Genomic DNA, 21,410 nt, shown 5'->3' on the forward strand with positions numbered 1-21,410 from the left:
ACATAGGAAACAATCTTATGGTTACTGGGGAAAGAGGGTGTGAAGGGATAAATTTGGGAGTTTGAGATTTGCAAATGTTAGCCACTATGTATAGAAATAGATTTAAAAAAAAAGTTTTTCTGTACAGCACAGGGAACTATGTTCAATATCTCAAATAATAACCTTTGATGAAAAAGAATACATATATGTGTATGAATGCCTGGGACATTGTGCTGTACACCAGAAACTGACACACTGTAACAGACTGTACTCCAATTTAAAAGAAAAGAAAAAAGAAAAAGAAAAAAGATGGTATCCAGAGCCAAGAACAAGATACAATAATAAGCTCTGGTTATTTGTCAGGTAATAGAACCATGTAATCTAACATGTTTCTCTTCTTGTTGGGCTGCCAGAAAGTTTCAAAGTCAACATAAATATTAGAGTAAAATTATCTTCTCAGAGGTTCTGGATATGATGATTTATTCTTTTAAATTCCCTCCTCTTCATGGTGCCTAGTCTTCTTTCATCTAAATCTTAATTTATTTTTTCTTCATAAGTATATGTACTACTGAAAAAAAAAAAGGAAACATAAGAAACGAGGTAGTATAGTCACATGACCTGGGGAGTCAGGGAGGCTGGCTCCCATGCTGCCTTGAGTGGTCTTCAATCACAGACACGCTACCTTGGAGTTATCCATGGGTATGTGACTCAGAGAGACTGAAAGCTCCTCAGGGGCATCAGCCACATCTTACTCATCTCTGAAATGCTGTGAATGGACTAGCTCACAGCAGGCAGGCAATACAGGTCTACTACCTGCATTGCTCTTTTCTGTAGGGGGAAGGGGTTGAGGCCTTATTAGAATACTCTCAGGCTTAGTTCTAAGATGTTTTCAACACAAGACAGCATATGATTAAACACCAATCGGCAACAGAGATAAACGTTAGGTTAGAGTCTAGATTGGAAGACTTAAAGCAGGACTGAGCTGGCTTTGAAAGATGCATAGTATTTGGACCTGCAAAAGCACATTTCAGAAAGAAGCCAAAGAACAGGAGCAGTAAGGAGCCATTCCGACTGGAGGGAAAGCGGGGGGAAAAAAAGGATTAGTATAAGGGGAAGGTAGCTGGAAAAACCAGATAAGGGCACAGCATGGACATCCTTGAGCTCCAACAACTTCATGTTTTAGAGTTTTAGAAAGTTATAAATTTCTGAGAACTCCAAAGAGATGTTTAAGGAAGATCGTACAAATTCAATGTGTAGAATGGATGAGTATTCACTTAGTTCAGGCCCAAGTTAGTAAGAATCTGATAAAAGAGTTTGATACAGGTGCCTAGAAGTCAGAGTCAACCCCGTCTGGTGCGTGATGTCATGTGAAGGAACGGACAATCAGATTTAATCTGGGTTTTGAGATCGAGGAGTCAGGAGAATAGTAACAGGACGAAGAGGAATCAGGGAGACAGCTGGAGGAGGTGATTTTAGAAGGTGATCCCACTGATTGTAGGCAGAGTAAGTTTAAAACGGTAGTGGCTACCCCCTACACTCCTTACAGCACAATGTGCATGTAATCTGCTCAAGTTCTTGCTGAGAAAAATTTTTCTGAGCACTATTTCCACATAAATGTAACAGAAAAAAGCTTCAATATAATACAATCTCTCTATGGTTGCAAAAGTGAATTTAAACAGAGAAAATACTACAAAAATAAAGGACATGCCAAAAACTGTCTACTTTTATAAGGCACTGTGACCTCATATCTGGATGTTTAAAAAAAAAAACACTATTATATGAAAAAATGCTCATCATTATTTAGCCCTGAGAGAACTGCAAATTAAAACCACAACGAGATACCAGTACACAACTATTAGAACGGCTCAAACTTTAATCAAATAGTAACAAGTAATGACATGGGTGTGGAGCAACTGGAACTCTCATGCATTGTTGGAAAATGGTACAGCCACTCTGGTAAACAATTTCACAGCTTCTTATAAATTAAACTTACATTTTCCCTATGACCCAGCAATCCCACTCCTAGGTACTTTACCCAAGAGAAACAAAAACATATGTCCATACAAATACCCATATGCAAATATTTACAGCAGCTTCATTCATAATCATCGAGAACTGGAAACAATTCAAATGTGTATCAACGAGTAACAGGCTAAACGAATGACAGTACACCCACACAATGGAATACTAGTTGCCCAGTGCCAGCAAGGAACAAGCTGCCTGTACTAGGATAAAACAGGGACAAATCTCAAAAGCATCATGTTAAATGGAAGAAGCCAGGCACAAAATACTGTGTAGTGTGTGATTCTAGTTTATATGATACTCTGGAAAAGGGAAACCTACAAATATTTTATATTTTGTTTAAGGTGGCAGCACTATTTGTCCAATCCTGCAAAAATGTACAATGTATGAATTTTCCTGTATGAAAAGTACTCCTCCATAAACCCAACTTAAAAAAATATTTATAGCATCTTAACATTGGCTCAAAGAAAACTGTTAAAGCTCCACATTGTTAATTTTGATTATTCTGAAAAATTCTAGACATTTCTTTACTTGCTAGAATACTGTAAATGTCCTGAATACTGAAAAGAAAGAAATCCTACGCTTTTCCCCTTTTTGGGCTTCAAAGCTTTCCTGGGCACAAGGATGTTAGAGGGTGTGCGGAAGCCATGTGAATGCTCGTTACTGACACCCTAATAAAGTGAGTCTTGTTTGCTGGACAGCTGTTGCTTCATTGTTCTTCTGTCACATGACACAAACAGTGAGCTATTATGCTTATGGAATGTGACCTTCTCATTGGATAGCTGTTACATCACGCCTGGAAACAGTACTGGAGAAATCCATTTTCACTGTGCACCACACAGAAATAGTAAAAAACAAAAACAGAACAACCAAGAAAGACCCAAGAACCTGCATTAAATAAACTGTACTATTACTAAAATCAGGTCACTTATGAGAAGTATTTCTCAGTACTCAGTACAGCAGTTTATTTTTTTGAGGAATGTGTTATCTCATTTTATTATCTCCTTAGAACATAACCTCAACAGAGTATTTTTCAGAGTCCAAGTAACTGTTATTCCTCAAAAGACATTTTCAATGGGCACCCCATGATTACCAGTCCTATACAACTATGAGAGTCATTTCTTTATTTTTTGTATTACCAAATGCCTACCAAAATACTTGGCCATTTTACAGCTTGGTCATTTATAAACCACTTTCACTTGAACAAGGGCCTTTACATTCTTCTGATCACGATCCACAGCGAGAAACACACTCCACACTGCAACCCAGCATAGAGATGCACATGCAACGCTGAAGTCGGACAAAGTAAGGCTAATCTTTACCTCATGAGATGCTCTGATTTTATACCATGACCCACAGACTTCCAAAACCACTGCACCAGGAGATGAAAAACAATGTCTCTGCACAATTATTAGAACAAAGCCTTTTAAAATTCCATTTAATTGTTTTTAAACACGTGAGTGACCTTCCCCAAGGCTGACTGCCAATCCCTGACACCCTACCCCTTTTCACTGTGGGTTCCTAGGAGGCGTACGGGTGAGCAGCAAAGATGGGAGTGACCTGCAGAAACCATGCCCCCCGCTGCTCCTGCGGCCATTAGATGTGGCGGAGGGGAGGCTTCTAGGCCTACAAACATCCTTCCTTTTCCATTTACCCTCGACACACATGTACATGCACGCAAGCACACGCGCACACACACACACACCCGCCCCGAGGTGAAACAAAATTCGACCGGGTACAAGAAGAGTTGCAATACAGAGGAAAGTCAAGTTTTCCCTTAACCTCTGAGGACTTGAGTGATGCCTGTCATGCTTAGTACCCAGTATCACAGACACCTGAGCAAGTCTGAAAGACTCAACCGGCATGTGAATTCCACTCATAAAGTATTTCCAACTGTTAATAATTTTGAGTTTTTCAACTGCTAGTCAATATTATATTCTACTATTCCATACTGAAACTAGCGGATATTTATGATAATTTGAGAGACATTTTACATGAAGATTCGGAAACTTACTTTTAAGGACTCCCACAAGGGAAATTGGACCAGTGAGAAAGGAATCTGAAAAGGAAAACAAAGAAAAAAACAAATTAGGGCAGGAATGATCAGTCTGCTTAACATTACTATATGAACCTATAATTCTTATTTAGAAACATTATTTCATTTTCACTTTATGTACATAATAAACTGCCATTAAAAAAAAACAAATTAATCAGTATAGTATGCACAGTTTCTAGAAGAATAATTAAACTGAACTGCCAATAAAATCTACTTTTTGAGCCCAAGGGACATAAAATGGTGCTGTAAAGCCCACTTGAAAGTGAAAGAGAAACATAATATGAAGAGGGTCTGGCTACTGAAAAGAGAAACAAAAATATTTTCCATCACAAGTAATAAAGACTTGAAAGACTTGACACTGTTCTGTTACAGAGCTAGAGCTGTCCTTGGCAGGCCAAGTGTCAGGGCTGGAAAGAGAGATGGGGAGGGGGAGAAAGAATGGGGTGGGGGGGACAGCAGGGAGGAGGGGAGGACAGGGAAGAGGGGAGATGAGGGGAAGGCAGGGGAAGAAGAAAGGGGAGACAGGGAGGGGCAGGAAGGGAGAGGAGTGAGGAGGGATGGAGGGGCAAGGCAGGTGGAGGGTAAGAGAGGGGAGTGAAGACAGAAGAGACAGATTTTCACAGAAGGAAGCTGAGCAACAGGCCCCGGGGACAGAGTGGGCGTGGGAAGAACAGCTTCTCAATGCGGGACAGGAGAGGGCTGTGAACAGACAGGGGTGGAGGTGGGCCGGACGGGCCACTTCTGTCCCCAGCCTGGTCAGGGAGAGGAGTTGTCTCCAGGAGTGGAGATAATCACCACGCTTACAGGAAGGCTGCACAGCTGGCTGTGTAACAGTAAGCTAGAATTACCAAGCATAGCTCACGTGCCCGGCACTGTGCCAATAAGCACTCCATAAGTTTTATTTCCCTGAATCCCCACAACAACCCTGTAAGACATGTATTACTAACCCCATTTTACAGAAGAGGAGGTTCAGAGATGCTGCTTAACTTGCCTAAAGGCACACAGGAAGTAACAAGCCCATACAATCTGATACCAGAGCCCTATCTGACTGCTACCCTACCTAGAAGACATCTAACTGGATTTATCAACACAGAAATTCACCCACAGTATCATCTATTTGCTTCTAACTAAACTCAGATAAAATTCTAAAACAGAATCCCACCTCCCTGTTTCCTAAAATAAAAACACCTGAACTCCAAGGGACCCCGCCCATTAGCAGCGGTAATGCCCACTGGGCCTGTCAGGGATGGTGCTGCTCAACCCGGCCGGGGCCGGGGGCTGTTGCTCTGCATCCATTTCAGCTGTAAATGGAAAGTCACTGTGGACTATGGCCATTTACAATATGCGTATGCGTATGGGTGTGTGTGTGTGTGTGTCACAACACAAATTTGAAGGAATTAATGGGTATTTACCTTCCCACAAATTAAGGGTACTAAACTATTTCTAAAATGTTTACATTTAATCAGAAATCAAGAGTGTAGCATCATCTTTCTTATTCTGCTGGCACAGAGATGGCCCTGGGCTTGACAGTGGCCACACAAAGAAAATCTGTCTTCCATTCAGACAGGAAATGGCAGTGAGGGGAAAAAAGAAGTGTCAATAAATTAGTTTAAGTTGACAAACTAGAATCTCAGAGAAGTCTGTCAGCTTCATAAATAAACAGTACCCCAGCCCATACATCACAGTTCCATAACAGATACCAAATTTAGTTTAGTTTTTTTGACAACACAACATGAAAGCATCTGACCCTGTCCATTCCGACACTGAAGTCCTGTGTTTTCAAATAAATTATCAAGAACTCTAAAAACTGACTATAGTTTTCTAAAAGCTTTTCTAAATTTGTGAAAATTGATAGAATGTAATAAAATATCCAAGAGGACTAAAAGTTAGTGGGATAATACATGACTTTAATTTTCTTCTTCGTACTCTCTCCTCCCAAATGTAAATACATCACATTTTAACAAGAATATAAGTATCTCACATTTATAAGAAGAAAAAAGACTTTATAGCTTATTGTAATGGTCTATGCTAGCATTCTTCACTTCTTGATTAAAATAACCCACAAAACTACATCGTATGTTATTGGCACTTTTTTGGTACTTAATAAATACTACCAGATTTTGAATCCTGCAGATGAATATTTTGCCCATTTTCCTCTATTAAAAGTTAGTCATTAAATTGTTCCTTCAATTTAAAGGAGTAATTTTAAAATCACACATTTGAAATGGCCAAAACTATTCCACTGGGTATTTATTTTTAAAAGTGAGCCAACGGTAAATCCCAGCTTTATTTTCTAAAACAAGATTAAGTGACAGTCTCAGGTAATTAAATGTGCTGTAAATGCTTGAATAATTAAATGTATTTCTGGCTTCCGGTAGTGAAATATTCCTCATAAGATAAACTCCTCATGTGTGAAAAAGTTTCCAATATTCTTCAAGCCAAAATCGTACTGAATGTGTCTTGTCATTTACAATCTGAAGAAATAATGAAAATGTGTTTCACACATGTTAAAGTGCAACTGCCAGCAAATACGGCTCCACGCTAAGACAAATACTTCGCCCCAGCTTCTACAGGACGTGGGCCAGTCAGAGAGAGAGTCCCCTCCCCATGCCTGGTTTGGAGTTTCAAAACAGTGATGTTTCTTCAAAACGTGGAATTTTAAACCCCAAACAGATGTAAGCTGTTATTCTAAAATGTTTTATAGATGAAGAAAATGAATAGCTGCACTCAGAGGTCATATATTCCAAAACACAACATACCCATTTTATTGCACCAAAAGTTACAAAATGGCTCACTGTTGTGACCTTTTTAATGCCTCCATTTAAGATGTTTTGTTTGAATAAGGCTGTTAAGACCCAGGGCACTAATAAGTGAACAGCAGTAAACCTAGCTACCATCAAAGAGGCAGATGTAGAGGGGAAAGAATCTGCTAAAATTCAACATGGATTCCACCAGTAATAAACTGAGCAATAATTCTATACAGGAGTACATGTGAGGATTCCACGTGAAGCAGAGAAAAACGCAATCTGGGTGGTAAACAGGGCAAGGAAGGGCTGGGCACTACTCATGGAATAAAGAATTTACAAACTAATGTTATGAGCACACTTTACCTACCACCAAGTATTTGGACTACAATTATCCTTGAAACCAATCAATGCTTATAATCCTGTGATCTTAAAATAAATGCCTGTAACCTTACAGTCCTTTAATAAATAATGTGACTCACAACTGAGGTGATATGAAAATATGATTTCTAAGGTATTATTTAGCTCTAGAATCCTATGTCTCAATGGAAAGATCAAATTAGAACACCAATACATAAAGAAAGAAAGGAAGAAAGGAAGGAAGGGAGAAAGGAAGGGAGAAAGGGGGAGAGAGAGAGAGAAAGAGAGAGAGAAAGAGAGGAAGAAAGAGAACCCTGAGACCTGACTGTAAGCCACAAAGAACACAAGGAACCCCACAAGGGACCCAAGGGGACACTCCTTTTTGTTGTACGACAGTGTCCAGATTCTGTGCTTGCTTTCAGGTTTCCCATTCTAGGGTTACAAAGATAACAAAGCCATTTTACCTCTTAAATATTCTCTGCCTTTTCTCATTCAACCCCAGTGGTTAACCAAGGAGAAATGAATTTGAAGATCCAAAAACATTTTGCCCCAAAGTGACTACATTTTATTAAAAAAAAAAAAAAAAGAGAGAGATAGAGACCCATTCAAACCTGGTCTGCTAGCATTTAACATACCAGGAAAGAATTGTAACAATATATATTTACTGATTTTTAAATTTAACAACTATAATTCACTTACATGCACTGTACACTGAGCAAAGAATGTATACCTAATAAAGGAAATTAACCTAAAAGTAGAAAAAATTTATACTGACTTACTCCTCAGGTATATAAACCATACTAAAATTGCTAAAGCATCTTTCCAAAGAAAGCACTGAATGGACGCAAGAGTATCAAAATCTAAAATAGAAAAGGAGATGAGCACGAGCAGTCTGATTCTCAAGTAAGACTGATCTCAGAGGCAGGGGCACCGAGGGTATCAAAACTTACTATGAAGCTACAGTAAGCCAAACAGTGTGGTACTGGTAGAAACACAGATACACAGACAATGGAACAGTACAGACAGCCCAGACATAAACCCTTGCATATATGTTCGAATAATCTTTGACAAGAGTGCCAAGGCCATTCAATGGAGAAAGGACAATTTCTTAACCAAGCAGTGTTAGGAAAATGGATATTCACATGAAAAGGAATCAAGCTGAACCTTTATGTTACCCCATATACAAAAATTAACTCAAAATGAATCAAAGATCTAAATGTAAGATCCTAAATCAAAAAACTCTTACAAGAAAACAGGGGAAAACCTTCATGATACTACATTTAACAATAATTACTCAGATATTACACCAACCCACAAGCAACAAAAGCAAAACTAGACAAAAAGCACTACATTAAAATTTAAAGCTTTCCATCAAAGGACAAAATCAACAGATTGAAAACACAACCTATGAAATGGGAGAAAATACTTGCAAATCATTTACCTGATAATGGGTTACTATTTAGAATATATAAAGAACTTCTACCACTCAACAATAATGAAAAAATTATTTTTCAAATGGGCAAAGGACTTAAATGGACATTTCTCAAAAGAAGATAACAGAAATAGCCAGAAAGCATATGAAAAGATGCTCAACATTACTAATCATTAAGGAAATGCAAATTAACATCAAAATGAGGTATCACTCATTAGGAGGGAGGGAGGGAGGAAAGGAAGGAGAGAGGGAGGGAGGACGGAAGGAAATACTAAGTATGGTCAAGGATGTGGAGAAATTGGAATCCACATGCTGTATTGCTAAGAATGTAAAATAGTGTATCCACTTGGAAAATAGTATGGCAGCTACTCAAAATATTAAAAAGAGAATTCCCGCTTGATTCAGCAATTCTACTTTTAGGTATATACACTAAAGAATTGAAAGCAAAGTCTCAGAGAGATTTGTACATTTATATCCATAGTAGCATTATTCACAATAGCCAAAAGGTGGAAGCAACCCAAGTGTCTATTTATGGACGAATGGACACACAAAACATGGGATATACATACAACGAAATACTGTTCAGCCTTAAAAAGAAGGTAATTCTGAGATCCTACAGAATAGATGAACCTTGAGGACATTATGATAAGTGAAATAAGCCAGTCACAAAAAGAAATACTGAATGATTCCACTTATATAAGGTATATACAGCACAGTCAAATTCATAGAAACACAGTGTAGAACGGTGGGCTGCAGCGGGGAGTGGGGAGCAGGGAGGGGAACCTGGGATAAGAGGGGAAAGGGGAGTTGTTTAATGAGTATTAAACAAGTTTAAGGGTTTCAGGTTTAAAAGATGTAAAGTGTTTTGAAGACAACTGCACAACAATGTTAAAATGCTTTATACAACTGAATCATACACCTCAAAATCATTAAAATGGCATGTGTTACGTGTATGTTACCACGATCTTAAATTTAAAAAATTTTTAAAAAAGATGTTAATAAAAAGGCAAGCCACAGACTGAAAGAAAATATTCACAAAACATATACCTGAAAAAGTACTTCTATTCAAAATAAAGGACTCTCAGAACTCAGTAATAAAAAGAAAGAAAAACTAGTAACACAATTTTTAAAATGCACAAAAGACGTGAACAAGCATTTCACAAAGAAGGTTATACAATCACTAATATAAGCACATGAAAAGATAGTCAACATTCTAAGTCATCAGGGAAATATTAATAAAACACACTGAGAAACATTTGATGGCTCCCCCAAAAGTTAAACATAGAATTACCATACAACTTGGCAATTCTGCTCCTACAATAAGTGACACCAGGGACTCAAGCAGATACCTGTACACCAATTTTCACTGCAGCATTATTCACAACAACCAAACAACCTTCGTGTCCATCAACAAAGAAATGAATAAACAAAATGTGGCCTACCCATATGATGGAATATTTTTCAGCCATAAAAAGGAAATGCGGTACTGATACAGGTACGTTCAACAGGGAGGAACCCTGAAAACATGCTATGCGAAACAAGCCAGACACAAACGGACAAATACTATGATTCCACTTATATGAAACAGCTAGAACAGGCAAACTCACAGAGACAAAAACTCGATTAAAGGATAGCTGGGACTCAGGGAAGACGAGAGTGGGGAGTTACTGCTTCACGAGTACAGAATTCCCATTTGGGGTGATGAAAAAGCTTGAGGAGTAGATTGCGGTGATGATTGCACCACATCGTCAATTATAACTTAAGTGTATACTTAAAGTGGTTAAACTGGCAAATTTCATGGGATATGTTTTGCCACAATTAAAAAACTATTTCTTAAAAAGCATACACTGAGGTGCCATTATACAACCACTAAAATGGCCGAAATGAAAAAGGGCTGACAAAACCAAACAATGGTAAGGATGTGGAGCAGCCACAACTCTCGTATTTCGCCAGCGGGAACTTAAAATGGGACAATCACTTTCAAAAGGGGCTTGCCAAGTTTTTATTTGATGCAGAAATTCCATTCCTAGGTATTTATTCAACGAGCAATGACAGTATCTGTCCACAGCAAGACCTGTACGTGACTGTCACAGCAGCGTTAATCACAACTGCTAACGTGCACCAACAGGAGAAAGGCCGTACAAACTGTGGTACAGTCAGTCACACAGTGAATACTAGGGGCGAGGCAGAAAGAACTGCCGACACGCTGTTAACACTGATGATCCTTACACACACTATGCCAAGTAAAAGACGCCAAACACAAAAAGGATTTATATTACATGAGTCTATTTATAGACGCTAGGAAAGGCAAAGACTATTTATAGTCTAGGAAAAGGCAAAACTAACCTGAGTGGGCAGAGTTACTGGGACAGAGTGTTAGGAAACATTCTAGAGATAATGGAAATATTCAATATCGTAATAGAGGTATGGATTACATGAGTGTATCCATTCTTCAAAAGCATACAACTATGATGTGTGCATTTCAAAGTATACAAACTTTATCTACAAATATACTATAAAAAATACAGTAGTAATCGTTATGCTAAGTGAAAAAAGTCATACAGAGAAAGACATACTTTAAGATATCACTTACACATGCAATCTAAAATACTACAACAAACTAGTGAATATAACAGAAAAGAAACACAGATGTAGAGAAGGAGCTAGTGGTTATCAGCGGGAAAGGGGAGGGGCAAAATGGAGGGGGATTAAGTGGCACAAACCGTCAGGTATAAAATAAGCTACAAGGCTGTACTGAACAACATGGGGAATAAAGCCAATGTTTTATAATAACTATAAATGGAGCATAACCTTTAAAAATTGTGACTCACTATACTGTATACCTATAACATACAATATTGTACATTAGCTATACTTCAATTTTAAAAAATGATATTGTAAAATAAATACATTAATAAATAAAAATTTAAAAAGATAACTGCATATATTCTGGACTTTAACAAAGGTTAGTCAAGAGAAAACAATATTGTAAATCATCTATAGGGTAATTTTTCCTTAGAGATATTTTTTCATAATACAATAAGAAAATATTAAGATTTTCTTTATACATTTTAAATGATGTCATTTAGACACCAAATGGGAAATTAAGATTCAAATGTAAATGCAAAATACTTATAAAAGAATACCTTATAAGGAGAAGCATAATGGTATTTTACTGACACACCACTTATTATTGATTAAACAATGCTTAATACTCTTACAAATACATCTAAGCTATTTCTTGAACAGTGAGTTTTTAGGTAAAAAGTTTGTAATACAGTAGATGACTTTAGCAGCTCTAGATAAATGGAAGTATTGTTAAATAGGAAACGTAAGTGTGTCAGATGGCAAATCTTTCAGACACCCATCGTTAAAGGAAACAGGATTACAATGAACCATCTGAAAACATGTGAGCTGCTCAGGAATATACATAAGCCACAGCTGATTTCCTATTTACCGGTAGGTAATGCATCAGACCACATGTGCTGAGTTTGAGCCCACAAGCATCTAACACTGAGTCATATGAGCAGCACCTCATAGAAGCAGTTTTTCATATTAAATAAAACTTGGGAAGAAAAAGGGTTGAAGTCTAACTATAAAGAAAAACCTCTGCTACCAAGTAAATCATTCTTTGAATTTTCATCTTAACAGAACTTTTATCCTCTTCCCATACCATTATGGGGAAAATGCAACATCATTTCAATGCTAAGAAAAATCACCATAATTAAAAGAATCTGTGAAAACTTCGCTTCCAAATTAAAATGTAATAATAAGAGACAAAGAATGATCAAATACTACGAGAATAAAACCATATTTTTACAGATTTACTGTTTCAAATTCATAATAAAGCACAGTATATTTATGAATGTAAATCCAAGGCATATTACCTTTATTACATGTTTTTTTCAATTTGACACAGAAGATTTTGTTACATGTTAATACCTTTACTTTCTTGATGACTAAACCATTACTTGCCTTTCGATCATTAAGTTCAATCAGAAAGAAATGAATGGAAAGGACAGTCAAGACAGAATGAACTTTGAAAAAAGTAAGAGACCTTTAAAAAGTGTAACTTTTTAACGGAAAAAAAATTAAGTAAAGCATGATACAAAATTTCAAAAAGTCTTAGTTTACTTCTATCTCCATTAACACTCTGAACATTTACTGAAGGCCCATTAAGCATCCATTGCTAAGCTACGCCCGCAGGATAAAAGGATGATTGATTAAAAAGAGGTCTTTGGCCTCAAGGAGCCTCCATTCTAACAGTATTTTTTTCTTCTAAGAACTAATTAAAACAGATGTTCCTCTGCTGAATAAAAGTCACTGGCTCCACATCCTGTGACTATCCCAGGTCCACCGTGGGGACTTCATAAATGAGCACTGAAGTGGCCGAGCTGAGCGTGGCCCGGCCTGAAGCGGCACTGAAAGGCCAACAGCATACAGGCAGGCGCGGACGGACTTTCCTTTCTGAACAGTTGGCCCTTCTCAAATTCCAAAGCTGAGAGAACATCGAGATGGATGTTGTAGTTTTGAGCCCTTTTCCCCATCCACAACACCACACAGCTGCAGGAGCCACTCCTTCCCAGAAGCTTCTCCTCTGAGTCCCAGCTCTGTGGTGCCCCTTGGTCAGTAGAGGCAGATGATCCCGCCGACCACAGGGAGGATAACCAGCCTATTTCAGCTACCAAGTTTACTAACAAAGATGAGAACTGGTTTTGCCTCCATGTTTTTCAATTGTTACCTGTATTCTTAGGAAGACAAGAAAGTTGGGCAGCTCACATTGTAGATTTGTCTAATAATTGCACCTCAACTTTGGTCCAAAAAAAAAAAAAAAGAAAAAAGAATTTGCAAACAAGTAACTTTACAAAAAAATTCAAAGGAACAGGGAAAGGAGATGGGGATGGGGCAGTATATATGCAATTGGGAAGAACAAATCTGACTCCCTATTAGATCTGCTCCTTTGGCTCTAACCCTGTGCTCTGTTTTCTGTGCTTAGTCATTCTGGTTCTGCACCTTTTGTAAAAGGATGTTGCCTACAGACTGAAATATACAGGGTAGTCCATTCTCAAGGCTCTGACCTTTAAGGGCATATCACCTTCCCACTCATATAAAGATAAAAAAGTTGCAGAATAGAAAGTAGCCCTTGTCTTGTTGGAGGTTTACAGAGACACCAGGACCTGACCTACCTGGAAAGCAGCAAGAACACAGGATTCAGGGGTGACAGTTACAAAGAAAAGGCACCTCAAACAGAATCTGCAGACACTTGTTAGGAACAAGGGATCCAAAAAAAAAAAAAAAAAAAAAAGGTAGAGAAACCTAATTGGTAACTTAGTAACTAAGTTTCCACTGTTATTTCATGCAGTCCGTATATCCCTCTGTTCAAGGCAAAAGCAATAATGTCTAATGGTTATCTTCAGACAACAGAATCCTCCTTTAGGTGGTGAGACACACAACTAGCAAAGGTTCTTTATGTTAATTAATGCATCCTCCAGTGCAGATTTAGAATAGTAGTATCTCAAGTCCTTGCCACAGCTGTAGTGGGGACTCCTGATCAGGTTCCTTCAAATGCAAACTCTTAAATTCATGTATTTCATAAGTTAATCATCTTACGATATGATTAGTTAACTTGTACATGTATGCATACACAACATTTAGAAGTACTTTTTAATAAATTGCAAATAATACGACACTGAAGTAATGGCCTCTACAAAATTATTTACACAGAACTAAAGAAATACCAATGCCTCAAGATAACAAATTCCTAATGATGTGATCCACTTCCATCAAGCCTTTGTGACTCCAACTGCCATCATCTCTGATTCCATCCCTCAGGACCCAGGAACAGTGACAAAAGTGATGTGAAAACCAGACACAAACTGTAACCAAGTAAGATGCCATGGGGCCTTCCTGGGACAGACCCCTCTCCCATATTCTCTGTTTAAACTCCTCTCTGAAGTACCCAGAGAATAGCACCTGATGGACATTTCTTGAGTTGTTTCACAGATGCTAAAAATCACCAAATGGAAAAAAATCAACTACTTGAGAACCATGAGCATCCATGTAGCATGAGCAACCATAAGGATTATGCAGCCCCCTGACCTACTGGAGCCCAAGGGTTGATAACGTTAACCAATGTGGCACTGCCCTGTTACCTCACCACGAACCAGTCAGAGAATTGCGCAGGAGCAGACCACATACACTAGGACTCCCCTCCCTCACCTTGCCTTTAAAGACACTTTCCTGAAACCCACCGGGGAGTTCGGATGTTTTCAGCACTACCTGCCCTGGATTACTAGCTTAGATCCCTGCAATGAACGCTGCACTTTCCTTCACCACAATCCGGTGTCAGCAGATTGGCTTTACTGCACGTGGGCGAGCAGACCCAAGTTCGGCACAGTAAATATGTAACAGGGAAGAACAACTCTGACTACATGCTGTACCTGTTTCTTTTACTTTAACCTTGTATTCTATTGCTTTTGCTGCAAGTTAACAATGTTGTCTACAGCCTGAAATATATACAGGATAGACCATTCTCAAGCCTCTGACCTTTAAATGTATAACACTTTTCCATTCACATAGAGAACGCTGCAGAACAGAGAATAACACTTGTCTTGTTGGAGGTTTACAGGAACATCATGACCTGACCCACACGGACAGCTGCAAGAACAAAGGATTCCAACACCAAGGAGCTAGCACCAACCAACCACACCCCTCTCCACCTTTTAGTATAAAAGCCTGAATTCTAACTCAGGTAAGAGGGTTCAAGAGGGTTCTTTCGAATACTACTCCACCATCTTCTTGGTCTGCTGGATTTCCAAATAAAACTACTATTCCTTGGCCCAACAACTCGTCTCTTGATTTACTGGCCTGTCACTTGGCGAGCAGTACGAGACTGGACTCAGTAGCAAACACATGTGCATACTGGAGAACTTATCAGAACTCCAAAGATATTTATAGTCTTAAAATCCAAATGACTGGAATAAATTTAATGTCCTCTTAAGAAAATGCAACCTTGAAGGAAAAAAGAATGACACAGCATTTATCTGACAAACACAGATTTCCTACAAGACTCCAGGCCCCATGGTAGAAGCAAAGATAAGTGAGAAGAGACACAATACTCTTAAGTGCTGCGAGGAGACCTCAGGTAGAAGCGGTCATCTGTGCCATCTGGTGGGAGGTGCATACCCGGCTTTGAAAAATGGACAGTGTTTTGAAAGGTGAAGGTGGGGAGTGGGATCCTCTGGCAGAAGGAACAAATAAGTAGAAAAGCAGAGAAGGAAAAGCCACCGAGGAGGAGTGACCTGTGTAGGTTAGCTGGCAAGTTGGGGACGAGGACTGGTGGGCACACAGAAGGGGAGTGTGTAGGCTGGGGCTCAACTGTAGAGCACCATGAGCACCAGTCTGAGGAGCTGTGATGTGCAACAGGAGGCTCTAGGGAGAATTCAATGCAAGCTGGAGAGGGGCTTAGGCACATGCGGCTTTAGGAGAACGCCAGTTAGTGGGTCGCCGCAACAGTGAAGGGAGACTGAACTAGGCTAGAAAAAGTAAGAAGTGGAGATGGCAACAGGTATGCAAGGCCTTACAGAACAACAGCAGACGGGGCTTCGGCACTTAAACGTGAGTGCTGACAAGGAAGTCAAAGATGAGATCAGTAGTGCACACTGGAAGGAGGAGGGACATGGAGTCTGATGCTTGGGCTGCATTCTGACTTTCTCATTAGCAGGCTCTGTGACCTTGAGGTCTTTGTTTCCTTATCTACAAAGTAAAGCTATTAGACATGAAGATCTTACAAGCCCTTATCTGACATTAAAGGTTTAGAATTCCCAGGTTCCGAGGTTTAAAGTTTTGCTGGCTGAGAGATCGCTGGTACAAGGGGCTCACAGGGAAGTCAAGAGCTGTGCTGTTAAGAGAACATTCCAGGTATCTGTGGAATCACACGTGCTTCAGAAAATCGTTTTAAACTGACTGAAGATTATTCTAGTTTAACTTTTCTGGATTGCAACAGGATTAATGGAAAGAACAAAAGCTATGGAGCCAAGACATTCTTGTTAAAATCCAGATCTGTCAAATGAACTTGTGAAGTTACTCAATGTTCCTAAATCTTAGTAGTTAATTCATCAAAGAGAGGTATTACCTGGGAGGATGAGATACAAGGAGCTGGGCATCACGTTTGGCTGGCATGAGGATATTCAACAAATGGGAGCTTCCCTACAGATGGCACTGCAGATGCCCTTATTTTAAGCTTTCTATCTCTGCACTTTCCCTCACTGCTGCTGTCATGCAAGGTATCTCACATAAAAAAGAAGAAAAGGTTTCAAGCTGCATTGTCAGCAAATTTCTGCAATATTGGACATTCCATTAACAATTACAGGACTTGCAAAGCTGCTGCCTAAGCCAAACAGATGTTTTCTTTAAAAAACCGTCTGAAATGTCTCTCTAGCCCAGACAGCTCCTCTAGCTTCTGATCCATATGTTCACTTGCTCACTCAGTTTCTCCACTTTATCTCACAGCAACTCATTCATTCTCAGTATGTCCCACAATCTGTCTCACAGCCTAACACCCCAATCTCCAAAGCCCATCCTTCCCCTGGGTTCCCTGTCTCAGTCAACATGGCCAGTAGACAACCCGGTGATTGTGCCAGAGACCTGTGGGTTGTTCTTGGCACCTCCTTTTGTCTTCACAGACTAGTAACCAATCCTAACACATCAATTTGCTCTCCTAGATGCCTCTTCAACCTGTTCTCTCCACTACACTCCTAATCCAAGCCACCACTACCTTTCACCTGGTCAGCTGCAACAGCCTGACATCTCTGCCCAGCCTTCTTTTCATTCTCCCCACCATGATCCACTTCCAAGAGGAGCCAGAAGCAACATTAAAACAGCAGGTCAACAAACAAAAGTGGTCACCTTCTATATAAAGCTTTCAATGACCTATTATTTTTAGGATAAAATTCCATGGTTTTTAAGGCTCTGCATGAACTGGCTGATTTCAAGCCACCTGACCCTCCTCTGTGCCCTCAGCTACACTGGCCTTTCCCCCTGAGAGCCTTCACACATGATTCCCTCTGCCTAGACTACTTAGTCTTCACTGAATTCCTTTTTCACCTAATTACTATTCATACCTTGTAACTCAGACCCAATAGCACTACCTTCAGGAAAAAGCCAGTAACTGATCCCAGATTAGATTAGGTGTCCCAACTCAGACATTCTCATACTATGCGTGCTTCTCCTTTGAAGATCATTATGTTCAAACCCATGTCTGTTTCACCTACTAGACTGTGAGCAAAGCAAGAGCAAAGAGCAGGGACCATACTTGTCTTGTTAACGAACATCGCCCTATGCACATGCTCTGTACACGTGAACGGCTGAGGGTACATTTTAAAATGAATAGATGAACTAACCATTCATCCATCCATCGGTCTGAAATACCTCGTGTAGCTGGACATAACTTTTTTTTTTATTACTGAAATATAGACAGTTTACAATGTTTTGTCAGTTTCTGGTGTTACGGCATAATAGTTCAGTCATACATATACATACATGTATTCATTTTCATATTCTTTTTCATTATAGGTTACTATAAGATATCAAATATAGTTCCCTGTGCTACATGTTTATTCTATATACAGTAGTTAGTATCAGCAAGTCTTGACTACCAATTTATCCCTTCCCACCTTCTTTCCCTTGGTAACCATAAGTTTGTTTTTTATGTCTGTGAGTCTGTTTCTGTTTCGTAAGTAAGTTCATTTGTCTTTTTATGTCAATCTCCAGGTCCATCCATGTTGTTGCAAATGGCATTATTTTATTCTTTTTATGGCTGAGTAGTACTCCATTGTATAAATATACCACAATTTCTTCATCCAGTCATCTGTCAATAGACATTTAGGTTGTTTCCATGTCTTGGCTATCATAAACAGTGTTGCTATGAACACTGGGGTGCATCTATCTTTTTGAATTAAAGTTCCCTCCAGATATGTGCCCAGAAGTGGGATTGCTGGATCATATGGTAAGTCTACTTTTATGGACTTAACTCTTAATGTATAAACAGGGTAAGGCTCATCATCTCACGTTTCCTTAGAATTTTTTTCTTTTATTCCAATTGCATTTTCTTTTTTTGTTGAATCTATGTCTTCAATCTCCCACAAACCAGAACTGGATGAGTGTTCTGAGAGAAATACTCGCACTGGAATTGTGGAAACATCAAAGGAGACCAGGATGAGGCAGGGGGTAAGACAATCCTCTAGCACAAAGAAAGAGAAATCCAAATAAAGAGAGATGTACAAGTAGAAAGCAAATTATTAAGCTGAGTAGTGGTACATAGTAAAGGAATAAAGAAAGTACTCAAGTCAGCTCAAAATTTCCATCAATTTTTCTTACCTTGCCCTTCAAGTTTAAGAGACCTGGTTTCATACAAGCAACCTTGTAAGTAATGCATTCACACTAAGGTATGAGAACCAGTGAACTAAAGCACAGAAAAGAATCAAGTCATGTGCACATCTATGAACATTCAAACCACTCTGCCTTTAGGACACTAGCAAATTCATAGGTGAAAAGAAGATGAAGCCATTTTCTCAAATGGCTGACTTGCCTGTGGATTTTCTCTCAATTTGTTTTATTATCAAACCTCTTCAACCTTAACATATGCTTACAGATGTGTTATGATTCAACAAGTTCCTGTGTGTGGAATGTACTAGCAAAAGGCCTGGAACATACGAGGTACTGGATTTAAATCCATGATTTGCTAGATCAAAACCACATACATGCTGCACTTCAGAAAAGAACACAGTCAACTGCTTCCTCTCCTTCCCGGCTGGCATTTCTTACCACAGCCCCACGAAAGAGCCATGACTCTTATGCCTTTGAAACCATCTCAAAGAAGTCCCATTTTACATGGGGTTAGGCTCTGTGGGTCTATGGGTAAGTTAAAAGACCACATAATTTTATTCTATGTAGTGGGACTTCTTGCCAGAAACCAAAGCAACTAAAAACAGAAGAGAAGGGGCCAAGTTTGGATTTGTGGTCAGGGACCAAGGGCACCCTACAGCATCTGTGTGAGAGGCCTGGTGCATGTGAGGGCACCGTGAGCAGTCACAGTTTGCTCCTTCTCCTTACTCTTGCTGCCTCACCTGATTTGGGGGGCGGGGGGGGTCAATGCCAGCATGTCCAAGAGTGAAAAAGAGGCAAATAAATTCTCATTCATCTCTATGTCTTCATGAACGTCCTTAGGAACACAGAGGTAAAAACACAGAAGCCACTGAGCAAAATGAGGGACTGGGGATTCATCCCCCTGGCAGGGCTAAACTATTTATTCACAGAATCTAAGCCAGGGTGGAAAAAAGACCCGAGTCAGTAACTAACAGAGACGGTGGTCCCATCTTTGGAGAATCCCATGCTCTTTATATTTGATTTGAAAGACATTCTAAGCACTTCCACCGTTCCACAAATAATAACACCCAAACCCCTTTCCCTGTGCCAACGCCACTTGCTAAACAATTCTCTCTGATAATACCATTTCACTCACCAAGGCTAAGTACAAGTGATGTGTGACCACAGCTCTCTTTACAGGGGACAGTAGAAGACTCAGATAGGTTTGAGGGTCTCAAATACATTAAAGATGTCATTTTTCCAGAATTCCAAGTTAAAGAAGACATTAGAGACAACAGACCAGTATTCTTTCATATCCTTAAAGAAAGAGTAAACCATTTTTTCATTTTTAATTGAAACATAGTAAACTAAGATATACAAAAAGCCCCTCTATGGCTGGGACATTTAAATAAAACCGCAGTAAAATTTTACCTGACAACACCCTCTATCCCACAGAAAGAATTTATATAACCAGAAATGAAGCTGTTAGAGGAATGTACTGACCTAGAAATACAATAACTGCTTTTCTTACACAACAATATTTTGAGAATGCTGGGATATGCCAGAGGTACTAGGGTCTGACTGCCTGTCATATTTCATAGAGCTGTGTTGTGTCACTCAATTACACAAAGTAGTATTTCTCACAAGGGATGTTATAGTTTGAAAGTGAGCTAAAACAGAATTTTTGCTAAAAATAAGTAAAACAGAAAGGATCTCTTCAATAAGAGACCAACGAGTATGTGCTTTTTGCAAGGGAGCTGCAAATCTGTTCAACCACTTTGGATGAGAGTTGGCAGTATCTGTTAAGTTAAATACAGTCCGCCCTCTGTATCTGAGGATTCAGTCAATCAAGGATCAAACCTATTTGGGGGGAAAATTTCCACAAAGTACTGAAAACCAACCTTGAATTTACCAGCAATTATTTTCATAGCGTTTACATTGTATTAGGTATTATAAATAACCCAGAGATGACTTAAAGCATATGAGAGATACACCTCAATCTTATATATTGTACATCAACTATACCTCAGTTAAAAAAATTAAGTATATGGGAGGATGCACATAAGTTTTATGTAAATACTCCACCATTTTATGTAAGACACTTGAGCATCCAGAGATTTTGGGATCCACAGGGGTACTAGAGACAAACCTCCACAGATACCAAGGGGGTATCCATCACACCCTACAACACAGCATTTCTACCCCTATGTGTACACTCAAAAATAGGTACCTAAACTCACAAAAAATCATGTACAAGAGTGTTTGCAACAGCTTTATCTCCAAGAACCCCAAACTGTCAACAACCCAAACATCTACCAACAGGAGAACCGATACACAAATTGTGGTATATCCATACACTGCAATCTATAAAAGAAAACAAACAAACAAAAAAAGAACTACCATACATATCACATGGCTGAATCTCACACTGGAAGAAAGCTGACACAAAAAG

General features: G+C 39.1%; 1 protein-coding gene across 3 annotated transcripts in view; it reads right to left on the reverse strand.

The window, feature by feature from the left end:
* Positions 1–21,410, reverse strand: part of SLC25A26 (solute carrier family 25 member 26) — a 113,154-nt gene that overhangs the window by 23,006 nt on the left and 68,738 nt on the right. For all 3 annotated transcript variants that reach the window (XM_010987376.3, XM_010987374.3, XM_010987375.3), the window contains one exon: positions 4,016–4,060. In XM_010987376.3, the coding sequence (XP_010985678.1) occupies positions 4,016–4,060 (45 nt within the window). The remainder of the gene's footprint in view (positions 1–4,015; positions 4,061–21,410) is intronic.

This window comes from Camelus dromedarius, chromosome 17 (assembly GCF_036321535.1).
Source record: "Camelus dromedarius isolate mCamDro1 chromosome 17, mCamDro1.pat, whole genome shotgun sequence".
In the NCBI taxonomy this organism is placed as follows: Eukaryota; Metazoa; Chordata; class Mammalia; order Artiodactyla; family Camelidae; genus Camelus; species Camelus dromedarius.